At 36.4% G+C, this 24898-nt stretch overlaps 1 protein-coding gene across 1 annotated transcript in view; it reads left to right on the top strand.

Annotated features, from left to right (window-relative positions):
* The window catches only part of LOC123250119 (sodium-coupled monocarboxylate transporter 1-like), a 183521-nt gene extending 160153 nt beyond the window's left edge, over positions 1–23368 (top strand). Inside the window, exon 15 of the mRNA XM_044679155.1 lies at positions 23147–23368. Within this exon, the coding sequence (XP_044535090.1) occupies positions 23147–23368 (222 nt within the window). The remainder of the gene's footprint in view (positions 1–23146) is intronic.
* The last annotated feature ends 1530 nt before the right edge of the window (positions 23369–24898 follow it).

Raw genomic sequence — 24898 nt, forward strand, 5'->3', positions numbered from 1 at the left:
AAACTACCACACCAATGCAACTACCAACAATTTGGAAATTGGTCTTGTTCAAGGACACATGACAAAACTAGTGGAAACGCGCATCGGCCAAGGGTGGGGGGGGGCGCGGGGGGGGGGGTTGAAGGGGAAAGGGGAGCATGAATCATGTAACCACGTTAAAAATGAATATTAATAAATGTTAAAAAAAATGCATACCCTTTGATCCATCCATACTATATTTGTACCCCCAAAAAAGATTATTAAAAAGAATTATACAAAAATATTCATAGCCAAGCTGTATGTGGTGTCAAAAAAATGTAAAACGAAGGGGTGTCCCTCAGCTGGGAAATGGCTGAACAAAATCTTGTATATGATATTGATGGAGTACAATTGTGCTATAAGGAATGATGAACTGCTTGATTTCTATATGATCTGGAAAGACCTAAACAAACTGAAACAGAGTGAAGTGAGCAGAACCAAGAAAACATTGTACACAGAATGTGAAACACTGTGGAATGATCAAATGTAATCAGTTTTGCTACTAGTAGCAATGTAATGATCGAGGACAATTCTGAGGGTCTTATGAGAAAGAATGATATCCTCATCAAGAGAAAGAATGGTGGAAGTAGAAACACAGAAGAAAAACATATGATTTATTACTTGTTTATATGGGTATATGATTTAAGATCTTAGTTTGAAAAAATTACTCTATTATAGAAATGAATAACATGGAAATAGGTGATAACAAATGTATAACTAATGGAATTGCTTGTCAGCTCCAGGAGGGAGTAGGGAAGAGGGGACAGAGAGAAAAAGAATCATATAAACATGGGAGTGTTTTTAAAAATAAATAAATGAAAAATGAAAAAATAAAGTTTTGGGCAAACTGAGAATTTTTGTATTTAGATGGGAAAGAGGTACTGCTGAAGCAAAGTCCCAGGGAAAGCCAGAAAAGCTTAGATCATGGGCACAGAGAAATCAGTCTTCCCAATTATTCTTCCATTTCCTTCTTTCCCGAATTGGGGAAGGTGGAGCCAAGAAGGCAACTTAGATACAGGGAAAGTTGAGTCCTCTATGAAAACCCTTCCATACCAATCAAAAACAAAGTGCTTCAAGAGAGACAAAAAACCAAATCCAAGAACAGGACAGAGCCAGAGGACCCTCCTGCTCAATTCAACTTAAAAGGTAATCAGAGAAGGTTGAATTCTCAGATTTAAGGAAAAGAAATAAGGGAGGTCCCAGGAACCCTCTTCCAGTTACTGTGCTGAGACTTGGATGGTTTCTGGGATCACAGGGTGAGAGCTCCAGCCCAGAGGGAGTGCTTTGTTACCACACCTACTTGAGGCTCAGGGCTCTGTCCACAGCTGGCCTGTGGAGGAGAAGGGCAGAGAGCAGGGCAGCCTGGTCACAGCCTTTAGCTACAACTCTTCATCTTGGGGCTCTGCCTCTGGGGGTTTTGGCCTCAGAGCACATCCAGCTCTGCATATCACCTTTGCCAGCTTAATTCAATCTATCAATTGTGCAGATAAGAAGCCTTCAGAGGGCAGGGGAGCTCAATCTCTAACACTCCTACCCCACTTACTGCATTGAGACCTGTGATAAAAATCCAGCTGACTGGGATCCCAGAGAAAAGGCTGCAACCACAACAGAGTACCTTGGTACTACCACAGGAAGCTTATGGCTTTGACCTTGCAGCTGACCGGGAGGTTGCTGGCAGAATGGAGTAGAGAAGAGGACAAAGATAACTACCTTCATCCTTCACACCTTCACCTTCACCTTTAGCTTCTGCTAGCAGCTGGGAAAGATCTGGCCTCAGGGTTTGTTAATATACACCAGTTTCATCAGCCTAGTCTAGTAAATCAGCAGAGCAGAGAAGAAGGCCCTTCAGGACAGAATAGCCCAAACCCACAGATCCAGCAAATAGACAACCAAGGAAAAATATCAGTAAAAAAAACCAGAAAAAGAAAAAAGAAATTATAATCAACAGCTTTTATCCAGGTAATGAACAAAGAACAAATGGAACAGAGGAGGACTAAAGAATACCAAGAAAAAACTCAGGAACTCCAGCAAATTGTATATACAGGCTTTTAAAGAACTCAAAATGCAATTCAAAAAACAATTAATAGAGGGTGAAGAAAATTGGGAAAAGAACTTAAAAATTGAAATTGGTCATCTGGAAAAAGAGGCACATGACATGAATTGAAACAAGAAAATAGTATCTTAAAAGCCAGAATTCACCGGCCTGAAAATGAGACAAAGAAAGTGAAAGAAGACCTACAAAGAAAAACAGATCAAAAGAAAAAGCATGATCAAGAAGCCAGGGAAGGAATTCAGTCTTTACATTAGAATACAAAAACCAGAAGCAAATGACTTCATAAGGCAGCAACAGTCAGAATTGGGGTAAAGGCCAATTCAGCCCAATGGAAGGTAGATGTGTTTTTTCTTTTAGCATACTAATGTCTGCAGTTAACAGATCTGTGTGTCTTAGGAAGATAGAAGATTTGTTCATCTTATGCAGACACTTTCTCCTAGCCAATCACTACCCTGAAATCTCTGGAAGCCAGAACATTGAAATAGCTCTGAAGTATGTAGCAAGCCCCCAAACTGATCAGAGATCACAGGACTTGGTGTTGCGTAGAGAGAAGTGAAACTGAGAAGGACCTCAACGCCCTTGAGAGAAGAGGTTAGTTTAACTATAAAAATTTGATAGGAGAATTTGATCATTTCTCTTTATACTGTCTCCAGTACAATCCTCTAGTAAAAGGAGAAGAACATCTCCAAAGGCCAGTAGTGATTGCATGTCTTTCCCTATCTCAGAATGCTTTGGGATTCTTTATAATGATGAATGGTCCTGAGAACCCCATATTATTCCATACAACTTTACTCATGTATTGTCTCCTTCCAGGTTCCAGGTCATTCATTGTAGTCATGGCATAAGGATTATATTTAACATTTGAAAAGCAGCATACAAACCCACATATCTTCTCATTAACTCAGATAAGGCCATTCAGTATGATTAGCTTTCCCATTTTAATTCCTTTCCTTTCATTTCTTCTGGAAATGGGTACTTTTTTCTCCTCATTCAATACCTTAAATCATTTAGAACTTCTAGGATCATATAGTAGTTCAGATGCTTTATGCAAAATACAATATAAGAAGATAAGAGAGGACAAAACTGACTTAGTTCTGGGTAACACTTTCCATTCATTTCCTTAGAACATTAAGAAGGGAGACTGATTTTGGGATCATCCCAGAAGTTCTGATTCAGTTTGGGTGTTGACTTGGAAGTTCAACTCATCCAATTGGGTTTTACTTGGGCTAGACTGACTTGAGGCAGCAGGATCCCAATTTTGCCACATTCCCTCCAACATTTATTATTTTCCTTTATTGTCATATTGGCCAATCTGAAAGGTGTAAGGTGGTAGGCTCAGAGTTGTTTTCATTTGCATTTTTCTAATCAAGAGGGATTTAGAAGATTTTTTCATATGTTTATTTATATCTGTGATTCTTTATCTGAAAACTTCCAATTCATATGCTTTGACCAGTTGTCAATTGGGGAATGACTTGGAGTCTTAAAAATTTTTTTACTTAGTTCTTCATATTTTTCAGAAATGAGACCTTTATCTGAGAAATTTGTTATGACATTTTCCCCAATTTTATTGCTTCCCTTCTAATCTTGGTTGCATTGGTTTTGTTTTTACAAAAAAATTTAATTTAATATAATCAAAAGTATTCATTTTATACCTTGTAATGTTCTCTGTCCTGTGATTGGCCATAACTTCTTCAGTTCTCCATAGATTTGAAAGGCAAACTAGTCAATGTTTATTTTATTTATTAACATCACTTTTTTATGTTTTAATCATATATACATTTTGACCTTATCATGATGGCATAGGGTGTAAAATATTGATCTAACCTAATTTTTGTCAAATTTTTTCCTAATTTTCCCAGCAGTTTTTGTCAAATAGTGAGTATCCCAAAAGTGGGGATCTTTGGGTTTATCAAACATTAGATTGCTACAGTCATTTACCTCTAATCTTTTAAATTGATCCACTCTTCAATTTCTTAGCCAGTTCCAGATTGTTTTGATGATTACTGATTTAAAGTACAGCTTAAGATTTGGTACTGCTAGGCCGCCATACTTCACATTTTTTTTTCATTAGTCCCCATGATATTCTTGACCTTTTGTTCTTCCAGATGAATTTTGCTATTATTTTTTCTAGTTTTATAAAATAGGTTTTTGGTAGTTTGATTGGCATGTCACTGAATAAGTAAATTAATTTAGGTAGTATTGCCATTTTTTAAATATTAGTTTGGCCTGCCCATGAGCTAACAACCATTTTTTAAAGGAAAAGGTAAATGTTGAAAGTAGAAATAGATATTAAAACAATAATTAGAGGGAACTTCAACTTTCTCCTTACAGAAATTAAAAGATAATTTAAAAAATAATAAAGTCAAAGAGGTGAAAACAATCTTATATAAGTTAATAACTATCTGGAGAGAATTTAAAAAAAGAAATAGAAAGGAATGTGCCTTCTTCTCAGTGGTACATGATACCTTTTACATAAATTGACCATATATTAGGGCACAAAAATATTATAGTTAAATGTAGAAAAGAAAAATATTAAGCACTTCCTTTTCAGACCACAATACAATAAAAATTATATATTATAAGAGAGCATGGAGACACAGAGTGAAAACTTATCTCAGACTAAGTCTTCAAGAATAAATGGGGTAGAAGATGGCGGCAGTGTAAGGAGCAGCTGCTCGATCTCTCCTGACCAAAGCATACAGAACTCCTCAAGGGGAAATAAAAACGAGTCCAGAGGAACGAAGGAACCCCACAACAGGACACAGCATTGAAGGTACGCAGAATCGGGGCATTTCCACGCTATAGGGGGGTGAAACAGCTCTCACTAAACCACGAGAGGAAGAAGCCCCTCCCCCACCCCCACACTGCACACCTCCCACAACACCAACGCACAAGTGTGAAATGAGGACTGGGGCAACCAGATAATCACTGGCAGCCCCGGGACTTGTACCTGTGTGCTGCAAGGCAAGGGACCCCAGGTGGCTGGGGGCTCGCACCCCAGCATCCACTTGGGTGAAGGCACCGCCTCAGGCCAGGACTAAGGCCCCTAAAACATGGCCTTTCCCAAGCACTGAAGGCATCGCCTCAGGTGCGAATAAAGATCTCCAGCCCACGGACTTTCACTGCCTTCTGTGGGGGTGAAGGCAGGGCCCTAAGAGCATCTGCGCAGGCAAAGGCAGTGCCCTAGGCTTGGATAACAATCTCCAGCCCAGGCTTGGACCTCCAGTGAGGACCCTGTGCAGACCCAGCGGGGCAGTGGAAGCAGCCCCAAAGACTGCTGAAGGAACCTCGGGCAGAGGGGCAGACCGGGAACTACCAGGAGGCCTGACCCAGAGGACAAGGAGACCCCAAAGCCCCCCGGAGCTTGCAAGGCCCAGGCAGACCCTGAGTGCAAAGACAAAGCAGAAAAGGGGCGGGGCCAACAATGGCCAGCAATAAGGATGTCGAGAAGAAAAAGACTATCAAGAGAAACTCTGGAACACTCGACAACTTCTACACAGAGAAAATCCAGACAACAGAGGAGGAAAAACAAAAATCCAAACCTCCCCCCAAAAATGAAAGCTGGTCACAAGCTATGGAAGAGTTTAAAAATGAAATGCTGAGGAAGATGGAAGAAATCTGGCAATAAAATAACAGTTTAAAAGGCAGAATTTCGCATTTGGAAAGTGAGACAAGTCAACTGAAGACCAAAAATGACCAGATTTAAAAGGAAAACCAAAAAATTATAGCCAAAAACCAAAACATTAAAGCCGAAAACCAAAACATTAAAGCTAAAAACCAGTCTTTAAAGGCTAGAATCGAACATTTAGAAACCAATGATCTCTCAAGACAACAAGAACAAACAAAACAAAGTCAAAAGACTGATAAAATAGAAGGAAACATGAAATATCTCAATGAGAGAGTGACAGACCAAGAAAACCGGTCTAGAAGAGATAACTTGAGAATCATTGGTATTCCAGAAAAGGCAGAAATTAATAAAAACTTGGACTCCATACTCAAAGAAATTATTCAGCAAAATTGCCCTGAAGTTCTACAACAAGAGGGCAATATAGACATTGAAAGGATCCATAGAACACCCTCTACACTGGACCCAGAAAAGTCAACACCCAGAAATATAATAGCGAAATTGAAGAGCTTTCAAGTTAAAGAAAAAATCTTATAAGAAGCCAGAAAGAGACAATTCAAATACCAAGGAGCACCAATAAGGATCACACAGGATCTGGCAACCTCCACGCTAAAAGACCGCAAGGCTTGGAATACAATATTCAGAAAGGCAAGAGAGCTGGGCCTACAGCCACGAATCAACTACCCAGCGAAACTGACTATATACTTTCAGGGGAAAGTATGGGCATTCAACAAAATTGAAGAATTCCAAGTTTTTGCACAAAAGAGACCCGGACTAAATGGAAAGTTTGATATCCCACCATAAACATCAAGAGAAAGATGAAAAGGTTAATGAGAAACAGAGGGAAAAGAAAGAAAACTCATAGTCTTTTAAGCTTGACTCTTTAAGGGCATAAATAAGATCTAATTATCTGTATTACTATGTGGAGAAATGCTATGTATAATTCTCTGTAGTGAACTCTATACACTATTATAATATTCACTATTATAGCAACCAGAAGAACAATTCATAGAGAGAGGACAGGATACTAAATGGTCTAAGAAGACATGGGGGTGGGAAAGAGGGGGGGAATAGTAGGGGACACCAAGAAAAATCTGAGTAAATAAGAAAAATAAGATATTCTATTACACACAAAGAGGACATGGGAAGGGGAGGGGTTGAATAATATCATAAGAAAGAGAGGAAGAGAGCATAATCAAACCTTACTCTCAGTATAATCAACCCAGAGAAGGAAGAGTAGCTTTATTATCCATCCAGATAAAAAACTCTATCTAACCCTACTGAGAAAGTCAGAAGGGATAAACCAAAGGGAACAGGGAAGTGGGGAGGCCAAAAAAGGGAGGGGAGAAGAAGGGGGAGGGAATTCATTTGGTCTTTAAAAAAAACAAAGAGGAGAACAACAAGGGAGGGGGCAGAAAGGGAAGTCAATCAAGGGAGGGGATAAGGGATACTGGCTCAAAGCAAACCACTGGCGTAAAAGAAAATAGTGTAAGAAGAAGGGGTGGGTCTAGAGGAGGATACAAAAATGTCAGTGAATGCACAACTAATAATTGTAACTGAATGTGAATGGGATGAAATCGCTCATAAAACGGAAGCAAATAGCAGAGTGGATCAGAAACCAAAATCCTACCATAGGTTGTCTACAAGAAACACATATGAGGCGGGTAGATACACACAAGTTCAAGGTTAAGGGTATGAGCAAAATCATTTGGGCATCAAATGAGAAAAAGAAGGCAGGAGTGGCTATCATGATCTCTGACAAAGCCAAAGTAAAAATAGATATGATTAAAAAAGACAGGGAAGGTCATTACATTCTGATTAAAGGCAGTATAAACAATGAGGAATTAACACTGCTCAATATATATGCACCAAGTGGTATAGCATCCAAATTCATAAAGGAGAAACTGGCAGAGCTCAAGAAGGAAATAGATAGTAAAACCATAATAGTGGGAAATCTAAATATTCCTCTTTCAGGTCTAGATAAATCAAACCAAAAAACAAATAAGAAAGAGGTAAGAGAGGTGAATGAAGTCCTAGAAAAATTAGATTTAATTGATATGTGGAGAAAAATAAATAGGGACAAAAAGGAATACACCTTCTTTTCAGCTGCACATGGCAGATTCACAAAGATTGACCATGTTATAGGGCATAGAATCATGGCAAACAAATGCAAAAGAGCAGATATAATAAATGTAACCTTCTCAGATCATAATGCGATAAAACTAATAATCAGTAAGGGCACCTGGACAGGCAAATTAAAAACCAATTGGAAATTAAACAATATGATTCTCCAAAACCAATTTGTCAAAGAAGAAATCATAGAAACAATCAACAATTTCATTGAAGAGAATGACAATGATGAGACATCCTACCAAACTCTGTGGTAGTACTCAGGGGGAAATTTATATCCCTGAGTGCATATATTAACAAATTAAGGAGGGCAGAGATTAATGAATTGGGCATGCAATGCAAAAAATTAGAAAGTGAGCAAATAAAAAAAACTCCAGATGAAAACTAAATTAGAAATACTAAAAATTAAGGGAGAAATTAATAAAATCGAAAGTAAAAGAACTATTGAATTAATAAATAAGACTAGAAGCTGGTATTTTGAAAAAACAGATAAAATAGACAAAGTACTAGTCAATCTAATAAGAAAAAGGAAAGAAGAAAACCAAATTGACAGTATTAGAGATGAAAAGGGAGACCTCACCTATAATGAAGGGGAAATTAAGGCAATCATTAAGAACTATTTTGCCCAATTATATGGCAACAAATATAACAACTTAGGAGATATGGATGAATATTTACAAAAATATAAATTGCCTAGATTAACAGCAGAAGAAATAGAATACCTAAATAATCCCATATCAGAAATAGAAATTGAACAAGCCATTAAAGAACTCCCTAAGAAAAAATCACCAGGACCTGATGGATTCACAAGTGAATTCTATCAGACATTCAAAGAGCAACTAATCCCAATACTATACAAATTATTTGATATGATAAGCAAAGAAGGAGTCCTACCAAATTCCTTTTATGACACAAATATGGTACTGATTCCAAAGCTAGGTAGACCAAAAACAGAGAAAGAAAACTATAGACCAATCTTCCTAATGAACATAGATGCAAAAATCTTAAATAGAATATTAGCAAAGAGACTCCAGCAAGTAATTAAGAAGGTCATCCACCATGATCAGGTGGGATTTATACCAGGAATGCAAAGATGGTTCAACATTAGGAAAACCATCCACATAATTGACCATATCAACAGTCTAACAAACAAAAATCACATGATTATCTCAATAGATGCTGAAAAAGCCTTTGACAAAATACAGCATCCATTCCTATTGAAAACATTGAAAAGTATAGGAATAGAAGGATCCTTCCTAAAAATAATAAACAGTATATACCTAAAACCATCAACAAACATCATATGCAATGGGGATAAATTAGAAGCCTTCCCAATAAGATCAGGAGTAAAACAAGGATGCCCATTATCACCTCTATTATTCAACATAGTACTAGAAACACTAGCAATAGCAATTAGAGAAGAAAAAGAAATTGAAGGTATCAATATAGGCAATGAGGAGAGTAAGCTATCACTCTTTGCAGATGATATGATGGTATACTTAAAAAATCCTAGAGAATCAACTAAGAGACTGGTAGAAATAATCAACAACTTTAGCAAAGTGGCAGGATACAAAATAAATGCACATAAATCATCAGCATTTCTATACATTTCCAACACATTAGTACAACAAGAGGTAGAAAGAGAAACACCATTTAAAATCACCCTAGACAATATAAAATACTTGGGAATCTATCTACCAAAACAAACACAGCAATTATACGAAAACAACTACAAAACACTTTCCAAACAAATAAAACTGGACCTCAACAATTGGAAAGCCATTAACTGTTCATGGGTAGGATGAGCTAACATAATAAAAATGAACATCCTACCCAAATTAATTTACCTATTTAGCGCCATACCTATCAAATTACCAAAAAACTTCTTTACCGAATTAGGAAAAACTATAACAAATTTCATTTGGAATAACAAAAGATCAAGAATATCAAAGGAAATAATGAAAAAAAATGTCAAGGAAGGGGGCCTAGAAGTACCAGATATCAAACTATACTATAAAGCAACAGTCATTAAATCAATATGGTACTGGCTAAGAGATAGAAGGGAGGATCAGTGGAATAGACTTGGGGTTAATGATGTCAGCAAGACAGTGTATGATAAACCCAAAGAGCCCAACTTTTGGGACATGAATCCACTATTTGACAAAAACTGCTGGGAAATTTGGAAAAGAATATGGGAGAGATTAGGTTTAGATCAACATCTCACACCCTACACCAAGATAAATTCAGAATGGGTGAATGACTTAAATATAAAGAGGGAAACTATAAATAAGTTAAGTGAACACAGAATAGTATACTTGTCAGTTCTCTGGGAAAGGAAAGACTTTAAAACCAAGCAAGAGTTAGAGAAAATTACAAAATGTAAATTTAATGGTTTTGATTATATTAAGCTAAAAAGCTTTTATACGAACAAAAACAATGTAGTCAAAATCAGAAGGGAAACAACAAATTGGGAAAAAATCTTTATAACGAAAAACTCTGACAGGGGTCTAATCACTCAAATATACAAGGAGTCAAAGCAATTGTATAAAAAATCAAGCCATTCCCCAATTGATAAATGGGCAAGAGACATGAATAGGCAATTTTCAGGTAAAGAAATCAAAAGTATCAATAGGCACATGAGAAAGTGTTCTAAATCTCTAATAATTAGAGAAATGCAAATCAAAACAACTCTGAGGTATCACCTCACAGCTAGCAGATTGGCTAAAATGAAAGAAGGGGAGAGTAATGAATGTTGGAGGGGATGTGGCAAAATTGGGACATTGATGCATTGCTGGTGGAGTTGTGAAATGATCTGGCCATTCTGGCTGGCAATTAGGAACTATGTCCAAAGGGCTATAAAAGACTGCCTGCCCTTTGATCCAGCCATACCATTGCTGGGTTTGTACCCCAAAGAGATCATAGATAAACAGACTTGTACGAAAATATTTATAGCTGCGCTTTTTAGTGGCAAAAAACTGGAAAATGAGGGGATGTCCTTCAATTGGGGAATGGCTGAACAAATTGTGGTATATGCGGGTGATGGAATACTATTGTGCTAAAAGGAATAATAAACTGGAGGAATTCCATGCAAATTGGAGAGACCTCCAGGAAGTGATGCAGAGCAAAAGGAGCAGAGCCAGAAGAACATTGTACACAGAGACTGATATACTATGGTAAAATCAAATGTAATGGGCTCCTGCACCAGCAGCACTGCAATGACACAAGACAGGTCTGAGGGATTTATGGTAAAGATGCTACCCACATTCAGAGGAAGGACTGTAGGAGAGGAAACATATAAGATAAACAATTGCTTGAATGCATGGACTGAGGCGGACATGAATGGGAAATAGATCCTGAACAAGGACACTTGTTACAACCAGTAGAAATGTGCGTTTGCCATGGGTGGGGGGAGAGCGGGGGATGAAGGGGAAAGTAGGGGCATAAAGTATGTAAACAGATTAAAAATGAATATTAATAAATGTCTAATAAAAAGAATAAATGGGGTAAAGAAGTCATAGAAACAATAAATAATTTTTTAAAAAGAATGATAATAATAAGATAACATACCAAAATTTTGGGGGTGCAACAAAAACAGTAGAGGAAAATTTATGTCTCTAAATGCTTATATCTACCTTTTACGAAATTCTCTTTTTTTGTTGTTTGTTTTTTTTCTTTCTGGTTCAGGTGCTATGATGGTAGAATAAAAGCAGGGAAGCTCAAAAATACCATGAGAATCCTCTCTATGAATCTTAAAGTAAAGCTACAAGAGGAGTACAGGAATTAAAAAGAAGCAACAATGAGACAAAGTAAAGCAACTTTCAATAAGAGAATAGCCTGAAAGGTAGGCAGAGAACACCTGGGGCAATGGGGTAAGAGGGAAACACAGACAGCAAGGGACAATATCAAGGAATAAGGAGCAAGCCAAAAGCAAGTCCCATCACTCTACCACACATCTACTTTTCTAGATTCAGAACTTGAGACCAACACAACATCCAAGTCAATGCATACCCCTTAAAGTTCCAAGAAAACCTACAGTGAGGTCTGGAATTACAATCCAGGGCTACATGGGCTGAGCAGTCCAATGTGTGTGAGTCCAGAGCAAGGCCAGGCCCAATGAAGAAAAGTTTCTTAAAAAACCAGAAATGACCTGCTGGAAAAAGTGGTAAATAATCCAATGAAAAAAAGAGCAACATTAAAAGGAGAATGCACCAAATGGAAAAAGAGGATCAAAAATGATGGCAGAAATTAAGTCTTGGAATTGAATTCGAAATAGAAAAAACAACTGACTTCAAAAATAAATCCAGAAGAGAAAATCTAAGAATTACTCGACTGCCTGAAGTTCATGACAAAAATAAAAGTTTATTACAAGAAATATCTTATATCAAATATTCATATTATAAGAAATTATCAAAAAAACTGCCCTGATATCCTTGAACATGATGGTAATATAGAAACTGAAGAAATCCACAGATCACCTCTTTCAATAAATCCCTAAAGTACAATTCCAAGGCATGTTATACCCAAGTTCAGTAGATGGTAGGCCAAGGAAAAAAATACTGCAAGTAGGCAGTAAGAAACAATTCAAATATCATGAAGCCCCAGTCCAGATTACATAAGATCTGGTAGCTTCCACATTGAACCAGAAGGCTTAGAATATGATATTTGTTATATTGAATCTCTGGGAGCTTGAAGTTCACCTTTGATTGACAACTAAGTCAGTTGGATGGAATGTTCCCAGGGAGACATTCGAGAGGCAGGAGGGGCAGTTGAGAATCCTGAGGAGAGATTCTGGGTCTTTGACCTATGCTGAGGCTGGAGATCAGTGGATCCTGGTCTTGGAGTGAGAGGGTGCAAACATCTCTCTGAAAAACTCTTCCTGTACTTGAGATACCGTTCAACCTGTATTTGACCACCACCTTGGTGTCTACTGCCCCTAGATATTAGGAGTTTCATTCATCATCTAGATATCTAGGTTTCCCAGGGCCCGGGAGGGATCCAGGAAGTGGGCAGGAGATGAAGAAGAGGGTGGAAAGGGTGGACATAACTCAACTGTTAAGGCTGAAGATCTACAGAAGAAGAAGCTAAAGATTTCCCAGCAGTTTACCTACTCTGGTTTAGTCCTGGCCAGGCTGAACCAGAGGGAAGCTACATTGATTCTTCATCTGCCAGCAGTTGAGATTTCATTAGTAACAATTAGAATAGGGTCTCCTATACCACAGTCCTTTACCTTTATCCTTCCTGTTTAATATATAAAGTTTAAAGTACCTTCCTAAATCAGTTTCAAAGCTTGTTTGGGAAGGGAGAAAACGCAGTCAGAATATCATTGTTATCCTAGCTAAAGAGCCCAAATCAATATATCAATTAACCCCAGGTGGGTCCTGATGGGATATACCTCTTGACCTGAAGGATCCTGCCTGGGCAACTGTTATAAAGGAGAAGGGTCATCTTATTCCTCTCTGTACATCATTTCTACCACCTCAAATAGACACAAGAGACCTCCCATAATTATAACATATTCTGAAAGGCAAAGCAACTGGGTTTACAACCAAGAATCACTTACCCATCAAAACTGACTATATTTCAGGGAAAAGGCTGTTCATTTAATAAAATAGATTTCCAAACATTCCTGAAGAAAAGATCAGACTTAAAGAGAAAATTTGATGTCCAAATACAAAATAACAAGTGAAGTTCATAAAAACTTAAATAAGAGAAAAAATTTAAGATATTCAATAATGTCAAATTGTTTATATTCCTATATGGAAAGATGATATCTGTGAAGAAATATAATTATTTAACATATATACACCAAATGATATAGTCTCCAGATTTTTAAAAGTGAAACTAAAGGAGCTTAAGCAGGAAATAGCAAAGTTGTACAAGTTTTCCCTTATGAGAACTAAATAAATCTAACCAAAAAAGAAATAAGAAGCAAAGGAAATGAATGAAATTTTAGAAAAGTTAGATTTAATAGCTATCTGGAGAAAATTGATTTGGGATATATACCACATTTTCACCAGTAAATGATACATATAAAAAAATTGACCATATACTAAGGCATAAAAACTTCACAGCCAAATGCACCAAAGCAGAAATAATAAATGCAACTTTTGCAGATCATAATGCAATACACATTATAATCAATAAAGATTCATGGAGAGGAAAATTAAAAATTAATTGGAAGAATATAATAATAATTGTAATGTAAGTATAATTAACTTAGTTAAGAATGGAGTGTAGTCAGTTGTGAAGTTTATAAAAGGGATTTGAGGTTTCCTGGGGTGCATTAAGATTTGCCATTGAACCTAGATAAGGTCAGAGGAAGAGAATTTTGGAGGGTGCCTTAAGAGCATGGTTGAGAAACCCACACCCACTTCTAGGACAGAGACTCAGAAGTGGTTATTCCTGGCTTTTCTCTCTGATCAGCCTTGAAGAGTTTGTGTAAGATTTGCAACATTTTGAATATGAAGGAGGTAGAAAGGTGTCTAATCAGGAAGTAGGGAAGTTACTGAGCAGCTCTTCAGAACTCCTCTGGTGGCACCAAAATGCACCTGCTGGGAGAAACAGCTTTTGACTCAGACTGATAGAGTTGGATCTCTGGCTGAAGGGAAGGAAGTTTAGCAGATCTGTATAATTGTTAAGTTCATAAATTTTGGCAATAGGTGTAGTGAGTTAGAATTTATAATTAGCTAGATAGGATAGATTAAGGAGGATTGCCATTTGGTAATCACAAAGCATTCTCACAATGGAAAGATTTTGGGAATTTATGTAGAATTATTAGTTAATAGGGAATCCCTTATCAATACTTATTTTCCTTTACTTTCCCTTATATATAGTTATTAATAATTATAATAAATGGTTTTTATATAACTGGCCTAAGCAAGAGTTTTCCTTCAACATTTGAGTGGCCATTTTCCTCAAAGGTCAACCTAAAGAGCCTGTTCACACAAGTGACAACTATTGGTAATACCAATACCAATAACCTATAAGGCTCAATATCCTTTTCAACAAAACTAATAATCAAAACTGGTAGGTCAAAGAACAAATCATAGAAACAATCTCTGATTTCATTGAAGAGAATGACAATGAGGAAGCAACATATCAAAATTTATGGCATATAGCCAAAGTAGTGCTCAGGGGAAAATTTATATCCCTGAATGCTAATATCAATAAAATAGAGAAAAAGCAGATCAATGAATTGGGCATGCAACTAAAAAAAAACACTAGAAAAACAAAAATTATAAATCACAATTAAAGACTAAAATGGGAATCCTAAAAAATAAAAGAAGTTAATACAACTGAAGTAAAACAAAAACAAAAACAAAAAAACAAAAACAAAAAACTATTGAACTAATGAAAAAAAAGACTAGGACCTAGTTCAATGGGGAAAAAATAAAATAGACAAAGTATTAAATAGTTCGATTAAAAAAAAAAGGAAAGAATCAAATTACCAGTAATAAAAAATGGAAAGGGACGTTTCACCTCTAATGAGGAAGAAATTAAAGCAATTATTACAAGCTATTTCTCCGAATTATATGACAATAAATCTAGGTGAAATATAAATTGCCTAAATTAACAAAAGAGGAAATAATATTCTTAAATGATCCCATCTTAGAAAAAGAAATTGAAGAAGTCATCAATGACCTCCCAAAGAAAATCCACAGGGCCAGATTGATTTACAAGTGAATTCTATCAAAAATTTAAAGAACAAAAAAGCCCAATACTTTACAAACTACTTGGCAAAATAATCAAAAAAGGAATCCTACAAAATTCTTTATGTTGCTGATACTTAAACCAAGAAGACCAAAAACAAAGATAGAAAATTCATGACCAATTTCTTTAATGAACATTAGCAAAGAGACTACAGCAATACATCACAAGGATTATTCACTATGACCAGGTGGGATTTATACCAGGAATGCAAGGCTAGTTTAATATTAGGAAAACAATCAGCATAATTGATCATATCAATAATCAAACTAACAGAAATCAGATGATTATCTTAATAGACTCAGGAAAAGCCTTTGAAATAATATAATACCTATTCCTATTGGAAAAAATATCAAATGCACAAGAATAAAAGGGCCTTCCCTTAAAATAATAAGTAGTATTTATTTAAAACCATCAGCAAGTACCATCTGTATGGGATGAGTTAGAAGTCTTCCCAATAAGATCAGGAGTAAAGCAAGGATACTCATTGTCACCAGTATTAATATTGTACTAATGCTAGCTTTAACAATTAGAGAAGAAAAAGAATTGAAGTAATTAAAGTTGGCAATAAGGAAACTAAACTCTCACTCTTTGCAGACAATATGATGGTATACTGAAGAGAATCTTGAAAAATTAACTGAAAACCTACTTGAAATAATTAACAACTTTAGCAAAATTGCAGAGTACAAATTAAACCCACATAAATCATCAGAATTTCTACATATTCCAACAAAAATGAGCAACAAGAGTTAGAAAGAGAAACTCCATTTAAAATCACTCTAGATAAAGTAAAATATCTAGAAATCTATTTGCCAAGACAAATGCAAAAATTTTATGAACATAATCACAAAACATTTTTCATGTAAATAAAACTAGATCTAAATAATTAGAAAAACATTTATTGCTCATGGGTAGTACAACTTAGTATAACAAAAATGACAATCCTACCTAAATTATTTCATTTATTCAGTGTCATACCTATCAAACTACCAAAAAAACCTATTTTTTTGTTAGTTAGAAAAATATTAACAAAATTCATCTGGAAGAACAAAAGGTCAAGAATATCAAGGGAACTAATGAAAAAAAGTCAAGGATGGGGAACTAGCAGTACCAGATCTTAAACTGTACTACAAAGCAGCAATTATCTAAACAATTTGGTACTAGCTAAAAAATAGAAGAGTGGATCAATGGAATAGACTGAGGTAAATGATGTCAGGAATCTCATATTTGACAAACCCACAGGTACCAGCTTATGGAATAAGAACTCACTGTCAAAAACTGCTGGGAAAATTGGAAAAAAAGTATGACAAAAATTGGGTTTAGATCAATATCTCACACCTTATATCAAGATAAGGTCAAAATAGGTATTTGATTTAAACATAAGGAGTGATATTATAAATAAACTGAGAGAATATGGAATAGCTTACCAGTCAGATCTATGGAAAAGGGAATAATTTATAACCAAACAAGAGATAGAAAATATTGTACAATGTGAAATGTACAATTTTAATTACATTAACTTTAAAATATTTTGTACAAATAAAAGTAATTCAACCAAGATTAAAAGAAATTAACTGTGAAAAACATTTTATAAGAAATATCTTCAATAAAGGTCTAATTTTTCAAATTTATAGAGAAATAAATAAAATTTATAGGAATAAAAGCCTTCCCTTATTAACAAATGGTCAAAGGATATGAACAATTAATTTTCATATGATGAAATCAAAGTCATTAATAATCATATGAAAAAATGTTCTAAATCACTCTTGATCAGAGAAATGCAAAATAAAATACAGCTGAGGTACCACCTCAAACCTATAAGATTGGCAAATATAGCCATAAAGCAAAATAATAAATGTTGTAGGGAATGTAGCAAATTTGGGACATTAATGCATCATTGGTGAGGTTGTGAACTGATCCAACTATTCTGGATGGCAGTTTGGAAGCCAAAGGATTATAAAACTGTGCATATCCTTAGATCCGATAATGCTGCTACTTGATCTCTATCCTGAAGGTATTATAAAAAAGGTGAAAGGATTTGTTTGTACAAAAGTATTTATAGGTACTCTTTTTGTGGTGGAAAAGAATTGGAATCCTATCTTACCTTATAGAGAAGTAGGAGGGGAATAAGACAAGGGAAGTGGGATGGTACTAAAAAGAAGGTGGAAGAGGGAGACTGATAAAAGCAAAACACTGGTTAGGAAGAACAGATTGAAAAGAAAAAGGGAAGGATCAAAAGGAGAAAAGGTGGGAGGGAATACACATTTGGTAATCATAACTGTGAATGTGAATGTGACAGCACAGTGCACTAAAAACCAGAATTCTGCTATATATTGTTGACAAAAAAACCCAAAAATAATAAAATTTGAGGCAGGGTGGCACACACAGAGTAAAGCTAAGGAGCTGGAGCAGCTCCTTATTGTGCATCACCTAAGTAAAAAAAAGCAAGGGTTTCAATTGTGATCTCAGACAAAGCTAAAGCAAAAATAGATCTGATTAAAAGAGATAATGAAGGAAATTATATCTTGATAAAAAAGTACTATAAACAATGAAGTAATACCAATAATAAACACATATGCACCAAAGTTATAACTAATAGATCTCTGGAGAGAATTGAATGTCAATAGAAGAGAATATACCTTCTTTTCAGCAGTACCTGGCTCCTACAAAAAATGACTATGTATTAGGGCATAAAAACTTCACAACCAAGTGTAGAAATGCAGAAATAATAAATGCATTCTTTTCAGATCATAATGCAATAAAAATTATAATCAATAGAGCTCCACAGAAAGGTAAATAAAAAATAATTAGAGACTAAACAATTTAATGCTAAAAAAGGGTGGGTTAAATGGGGGCAGCTGGGTAGCTCAGTGGATTGAGAGCCAGGCCTAGAAACAGGAGGTCCTAGGTTCAAATCCGGCCTCAGACACTTCCCAGCTGTGTGACCCTGGGCAAGTCACTTTACCCCCATTGCCTACCCTTGCCAATCTTCCACCTATAAATCAATACACAGAAGTTAAGGGTTTAAAATTAAAAAAAAAGGGTGGGTTAAAGACCAAATTATAGAAAAAAATCAATAATTTTATTAATGAGAATTACAATAAGGAGACAACATAATACAATTTATAGAATATAGCCAAAGTACCACATCCAAATGCTTACATCAATAAAATAGACCAAATGCAGATCGATGAATAGGGTATGCAACCAAGAAAACTAGAAAAAGAACAATTAAAAATCCTCATTTAAAGACTAAATTGGAAATCCTAAAAATTAAAGAAAAAATTAATGAAATTCAAAGTAAGGAAACCATTGAACTTTTAAATAAAACTAGGCGTCGTTTTAATGAAAAATTCCCAAATTGACAAATGGTCAAAGCATATGAACAAGCAATTTTCTGATGAAGAAATCAAAGTCATATAAATCATCTAAATCACTCAATTAGAGAAATGCAAATTAAAACAATTTATTACCCCAAAACTAAAGACTGGCCAATTTGGCAGTAGAAGAAAGTGGTGAATGTTGGAGGGGATGTGGCAAAATTGGAATACTAATGTATTGTTGGTAGAATTGTGAATTGATTCTGTAGGACAATTTGGAACCATGCCCAAAGGATTTTAACACTGCATATACCATTTGTTCTGATAATGCCACTACTAGGTTTGTATCCTAAAGAAATTGGAAAAAGGGGGGAAGGACTTGTTTGTGGTGGCAAAAATGTGTGTGAGGGTGAAATCTCCTACCCCCTTTTATAATTATAATAGTATTAGCCTTTATTATTATAACACAGATAATATAGTTTGGTTCATATGAATTACAAACATTACCTAAGAAAAATACAGTTTAAGGGAGGCACCAAATCTTGCTGACAATCATTTTGACCTGAAGTCTAAAACCCAAAAGTTTCAACCAAGCCCACAACATCCTATTGCAAAATCATAAAACAGGAGGTAAAGGGCTGCTCTCTGGTCCAAATATATCTCTGGTGCAAACGTCCATCACCAATGTCATCCATCTAACTGCTGACTCCTAGTTGTCAGGGGAAAAATCATTAGATCCGAGCCTTTTACTAAAAAGATTTTGGAAAGGTCAGTAATAATAATAGACTACCCATAGTGATTTATTAAAATACTTTCTGGCTTATTCAGCACTTGTGTAATCTGTCAATGTGAAAAATTCTATATTCAGTCAGTCTTTTATGACAGGATGCCATCAGATTTCTATGTATTTTAAAAAAAAAGTTATCTCCTGAGGTTTGGGGTGTCTGGTCTTGATCCTGATCAGAATCCGGCTTTATTGTGAGACTGGCCAACTCTCAATAAACATATCATTCAGTTTGGAGACTATATTGGTGTGATAAATTTTCACCGCAATTGGAAATTATGGGGATGTTTATCAATCGGGGAATGGCTGAACAAAATGCGGTACATGTTGGTAACAGAATACTATTGTGTTATTAGAAATGACAAGCAAGATGATTTCAGAATAAGCTGGAAAGATCTATGGGAATTGATGCAGAGCGAAAAAAGCAGAACTGTGGAGAAAACTGTACACAATAATAGTGATATTGAATGATAATTATCTGTGAAAATTTGGCTATGCTCAGCAATGCAATGATCTGGGACAATCCTGAAAGTCATGATGGGGAATGGTATCTACCTCCAGAGAAAGAATTGTTGGAGTCCTCTTTCACATCAGTGTATTTTTGGTTTCATTTTGGGTTTTTTATTATGTATGACTTTGTTCTTACAATGACCAATCCGGAAATGTATTTTGAATGACTATTAAAAAAATGAAAAAAATTATAAAAGCATACACAGTTTTTTTTTCTTTTCTTTTTTTTTTTTAAACTCTTGTACTTTTAGGTGTATTATCTCATAGGTGGAAGAGTGGTAAGGGTGGGCAATGGGAGTCAAGTGACTTGCCCAGGGTCACACAGCTGGGAAGTGTCTGAGGCCGGATTTGAACCCAGGACCTCCCGTCTCTAGGCCTGACTCTCACTCCACTGAGCTACCCAGCTGCCCCTAAAGCATACACAGTTTTATAATTCTTTGGGCATCATTTTAGATTGCTCTCTAAAATTTTGATAAGTTCACATTCTACCAACAATATATTAGTGTCCCCTCCAATATTTGTCATTTTGTCCTTTTATTATTTTAGCCAATCTGATAAGATCTGATGATATTTCAAAGTTGTTTTGATTTGTATTTCTTTAATTAATAATGATCTAGGGTGGATGTTTTCTTTTCACTGTCTTCTGAATTGGAATCTTGATCTTTTTTTCTTTCTGGGAGGTCTTTCTCAGATAAAGCATTTGGCTTGTCTAAATAGGCCCAATTAAGATCCAGATGACAACCTGCTTTAAATCCCAAAAAAACCTTTTGGTGATTGTTTCCTCTATCAGCCTTTTTGGTAGGGTGATTGATAACAAGGAACAAAAGGCCCCAATTCAAGGACAATTTACAATTCAGTAACATCTTTATCTCTGGATTTGTGGAATGTAACTCTTTCTTTGGCTACTTTATATCTCACTATTTGGATTTTTCTGTGAAGCCTGACTGGACAAAAGGAAGGGAGGAAGAGGAAAGGGGTTTTGCAATTAGAGAGCTGCCTAGAGTGAGAGTTTGGAGGGTCTTGATAGCAAAATCATGCCCTTTAGTCACTTAAATAGAGGTCTAGATAGAAAGCAGACAGAAGTGGGTTTATTATAAAGACATCCTGGAAGGGAGAGGGTCAAGGAAGGGAAAGGGACGCCGCCTTCAAGCTGAGTGCTCAGGACAAATGCCCCAAGAAGAGTCAAGATCAATTCTAATTTATAGGGGAATAGGGGATGGGATACAATACAGTACTTTGGTTTGGGTATACATAATGTCACCCTCATAGTTAAATGTTTCATTTCATTCTGACACATGCTGATCATACTTTCCTGGGAGTTGTCTTCAAGTTAGGAACAGTTGAAAGTTCAGGATCTGAACATCTCTTTACAATGTATTTTAACTCAGGATATTTTACGTCACATTTGGTGCTGGCCAGATAACGGGAGACAGACTTGAGTTGTTCTTTGTTTCTATTGACCCAAAGAGAGAAGGTAAGTTGGAAATTTCCCAAGGGAATTTTAAATGACTTACTGAACAGCCAGAGTCTGTGGATTCATTACAAAAGGAGAGAAAGGTTTTTGGATTTTAAAGGTGTCTTAAGAGCAGTCAGAGGGTCATGAGAACCAGAAAGGAGGAAGGGAGTGCATTAAATTGCAGGCTTTAGTATTTCAAGGATATTCTGTCTTCCAAGTGCAGATTCCTAACAAGCTTGGCTGAAAGAGGTTTGGTAACTGCCTCTCAGAATGCAGGGAATGGGGGAATTATTCTAGCCACTAGCCTGGCACTTCCTTAAATTCAGCAAACTACAGGCTTAAAAGTTTAAATAGTAGGGGGCAGCTGGGTAGCTCAGTGGGTTGAGAGCCAGGCCTAGAGACAGGAGGTCCTGGGTTCAAATGTGGCATCAGACACTTCCCAGCTGTGTGACCCTGGGCAAGTCACTTGGCCCCCATTGCCCACCCTTACCACTCTTCCACCTATAAGACAATACACAGAAGTTAAGGGTTTAAAAAAATTTAAAAAAAAGTTTAAATAGTTTATAGTAAAAACTTACAAGGTACATATGTTCTAAACCCACTTTTTATAGAAAAGATGCAGACTGTTTCTGTCTCACTTTGGGGAGGAATGGGATAGTTCTGCCAGGAGATGTTGTCTCTTTAAAACATTAGGATTACTCTTATTCTGAGAAGTATACATTAAAATCTCATTCCACACAGACCTATATATTAATTGTCCACACTTAGTCAATTCACATGTGGAGCACAAAGCTGGAGTGCCTTCTTTCATGAAAGGAATAAACAACTGCCTCTTTACCATCACCCTTCTGACTCAGATTTCCTTTATTTAAGTAAGTAGGGCATTTGTTGCTCTCTTTGATCCCAAACATTTCTAAAGCAGTTATCTATGGTTGTATCCTTTCTTTTTTTTTTTTTTTTTTTTTTTTTTGCATAGTCAATTATTAAAAATTGTAGTGGCCTATTTTTAAATTGTTAACTATTTTGTTAGGGTCAGGCTCTTCTCCCTATGTGTGTAGAATAATGACTCAGGGTTTGGTTTTTGTTTTTGTCATTTTCTGAGCTCTTTGAGGGTCTTTGACCTCTTGTTTCTTCTAATTTCTGCATTACAGGCTCCCCAGCAATGCTATCACTTTCAATACTCTTATTCCCTTCAGTTTACCCAGAATCTAGAAACATCCTTTTCAAAACTCTGTGTCCTGGTGCTGAAATGAGGAACACTATTATATCAAAGTTCTCACCTCCTTTTGACCACAATCACTGGTGTGTGCATGTTTACTCTTCCTCCTCCTTAGCCAGAGACAGTGTCTAGTCAGCACACCCAGGCCCCACAATCTCCCATGAGTCAGTCACTCATCCCCCACAGAGTCAGTTGGTTGGAGATTCTGAAGCTGTGACTGAGGCCTACAAAACTGTGTCCAGGTCTATAGCCTGTGGAGGCCTACAAAACTGTGTTCAGGTCTATAGCCTGTGGAGGCCTACAAAACTTTGTCCAGGTCTATAGCCTGTGGAGGCCTACAAAACTGTCTCCAGGTCTATAGCCTGTGGAGGCCTACAAAACTGTGTCCAGGTCTACAGCCTGTGGAGGCCTACAAAACTGTGTCCAGGTCTACAGCCTGTGGAGGCCTACAAAACTGTCTCCAGGTCTACAGCCTGTGGAGGCCTACAAAACTGTCTCCAGGTCTATAGCCTGTGGAGGCCTACAAAACTGTCTCCAGGTCTATAGCCTGTGGAGGCCTACAAAACTGTGTCCAGGTCTATAGCCTGTGGAGGCCTACAAAACTTTGTCCAGGTCTATAGCCTGTGGAGGCCTACAAAACTGTCTCCAGGTCTATAGCCTGTGGAGGCCTACAAAACTGTCTCCAGGTCTATAGCCTGTGGAGGCCTACAAAACTGTGTCCAGGTCTATAGCCTATTTATTCAGTTTCTAGACTATTATTTAGAGGCTTCCCAGTGTGTGGAGTGGAATCTTGGGAGTCTGTACCCCAAAGTCACTAACTAGCAGACAGGAGACTGGATGAGATGCTTAAAGAGAAAATGCAGCCTTTATTAGGGAAAAGGAGAGGAAGGGGGACACTGCTCTGAGTGGTCGACAAGTGTCTGGGTTAAAATCATGCATTATCCTCCAGCATATATTAGTTAGTGTTAGTAATCATAGATTGGCAACTTCCTATAGAAAATTAGTGAAAGTTAGTTGGCCTTCAGAAGAGAGATACCAATTGCTCCTTATGAAGAGTAGAGAAATCTCCCTCTCCAAACAGTTATATATATATATATATATATATATATATATATATATATATATATATATATATATATATATGTATATATATATGTATATATATATATATACACACACACCTTTAATTCACTCTTTTCTAATGTAGCCAAACCCCTCTATTTTCCCCCTTTTTCTTTATTATTCAAATAGGTTAAAATTCAATTTCTTAATAATTCAAAAGATTAAACAAGGTTAGATTTCTATGGGAAAAGTCCAAAAACTACAACTAAACTCTGAATGAACTTAGAAATTACAAACTTGAGGAATGCTACCGTGAATTTCAGAATGCCAGGAAACTAAGGAGGGTAGGAACTAAGCATTGTCCTAATTTTCTATGAATTCTGAGTTTATTTGTTTGTCCTTGGACATGACTATTGAGTTAGCCTCTCAGAATACCCCATCCCTTCTCTCCCCTTCCTAATAAAGGCCACATTTTCTCTGACAGCATCTATTTAAGCTCATTAGAGTGATTTTGGGCTGCAGTCCCAGAGATTCCACCCCACACACAAGTAAACTCAGAATTTACAGGAAGTTAACACAATGCTTCTCTTTAGTCACCCACCACTACCTGTGTGTAACACAGTGTTTGTGTTATATTTTCTTCATCTTGTCCTACCCTCCTTAGTTTCCCAGCATTTTGAAACTCCTGGGAGAATTCTTCAAGTTTGCAATTTCTAAGTTCAGTCAGAGTTTAGTCATGGCCAAGGTCTTTCAGATTAAAACATTTGGGATAAAGAGTTTAGACTATAACTTTAGGCTCAGGAACCTTTGGAGCTGTAATTTTCCATCACCAACCAGCTTCTAACCTCTTTAACCTCTGGAATGCTGCCTGTCAGGGCTATTAGGAATCTATAATAAGGAGAGGAAAAGAGATGAGGGGACTGAGTTCTTTGACTACATTAGAAAAGAGAGCTAATTGGATAGTCAGGATAATTAATAGTTAATTATCCTGATATATATATGTACATATATATA

This window comes from Gracilinanus agilis, chromosome 5, assembly GCF_016433145.1.
Source record: "Gracilinanus agilis isolate LMUSP501 chromosome 5, AgileGrace, whole genome shotgun sequence".
Classification (NCBI taxonomy): domain Eukaryota; kingdom Metazoa; phylum Chordata; class Mammalia; order Didelphimorphia; family Didelphidae; genus Gracilinanus; species Gracilinanus agilis.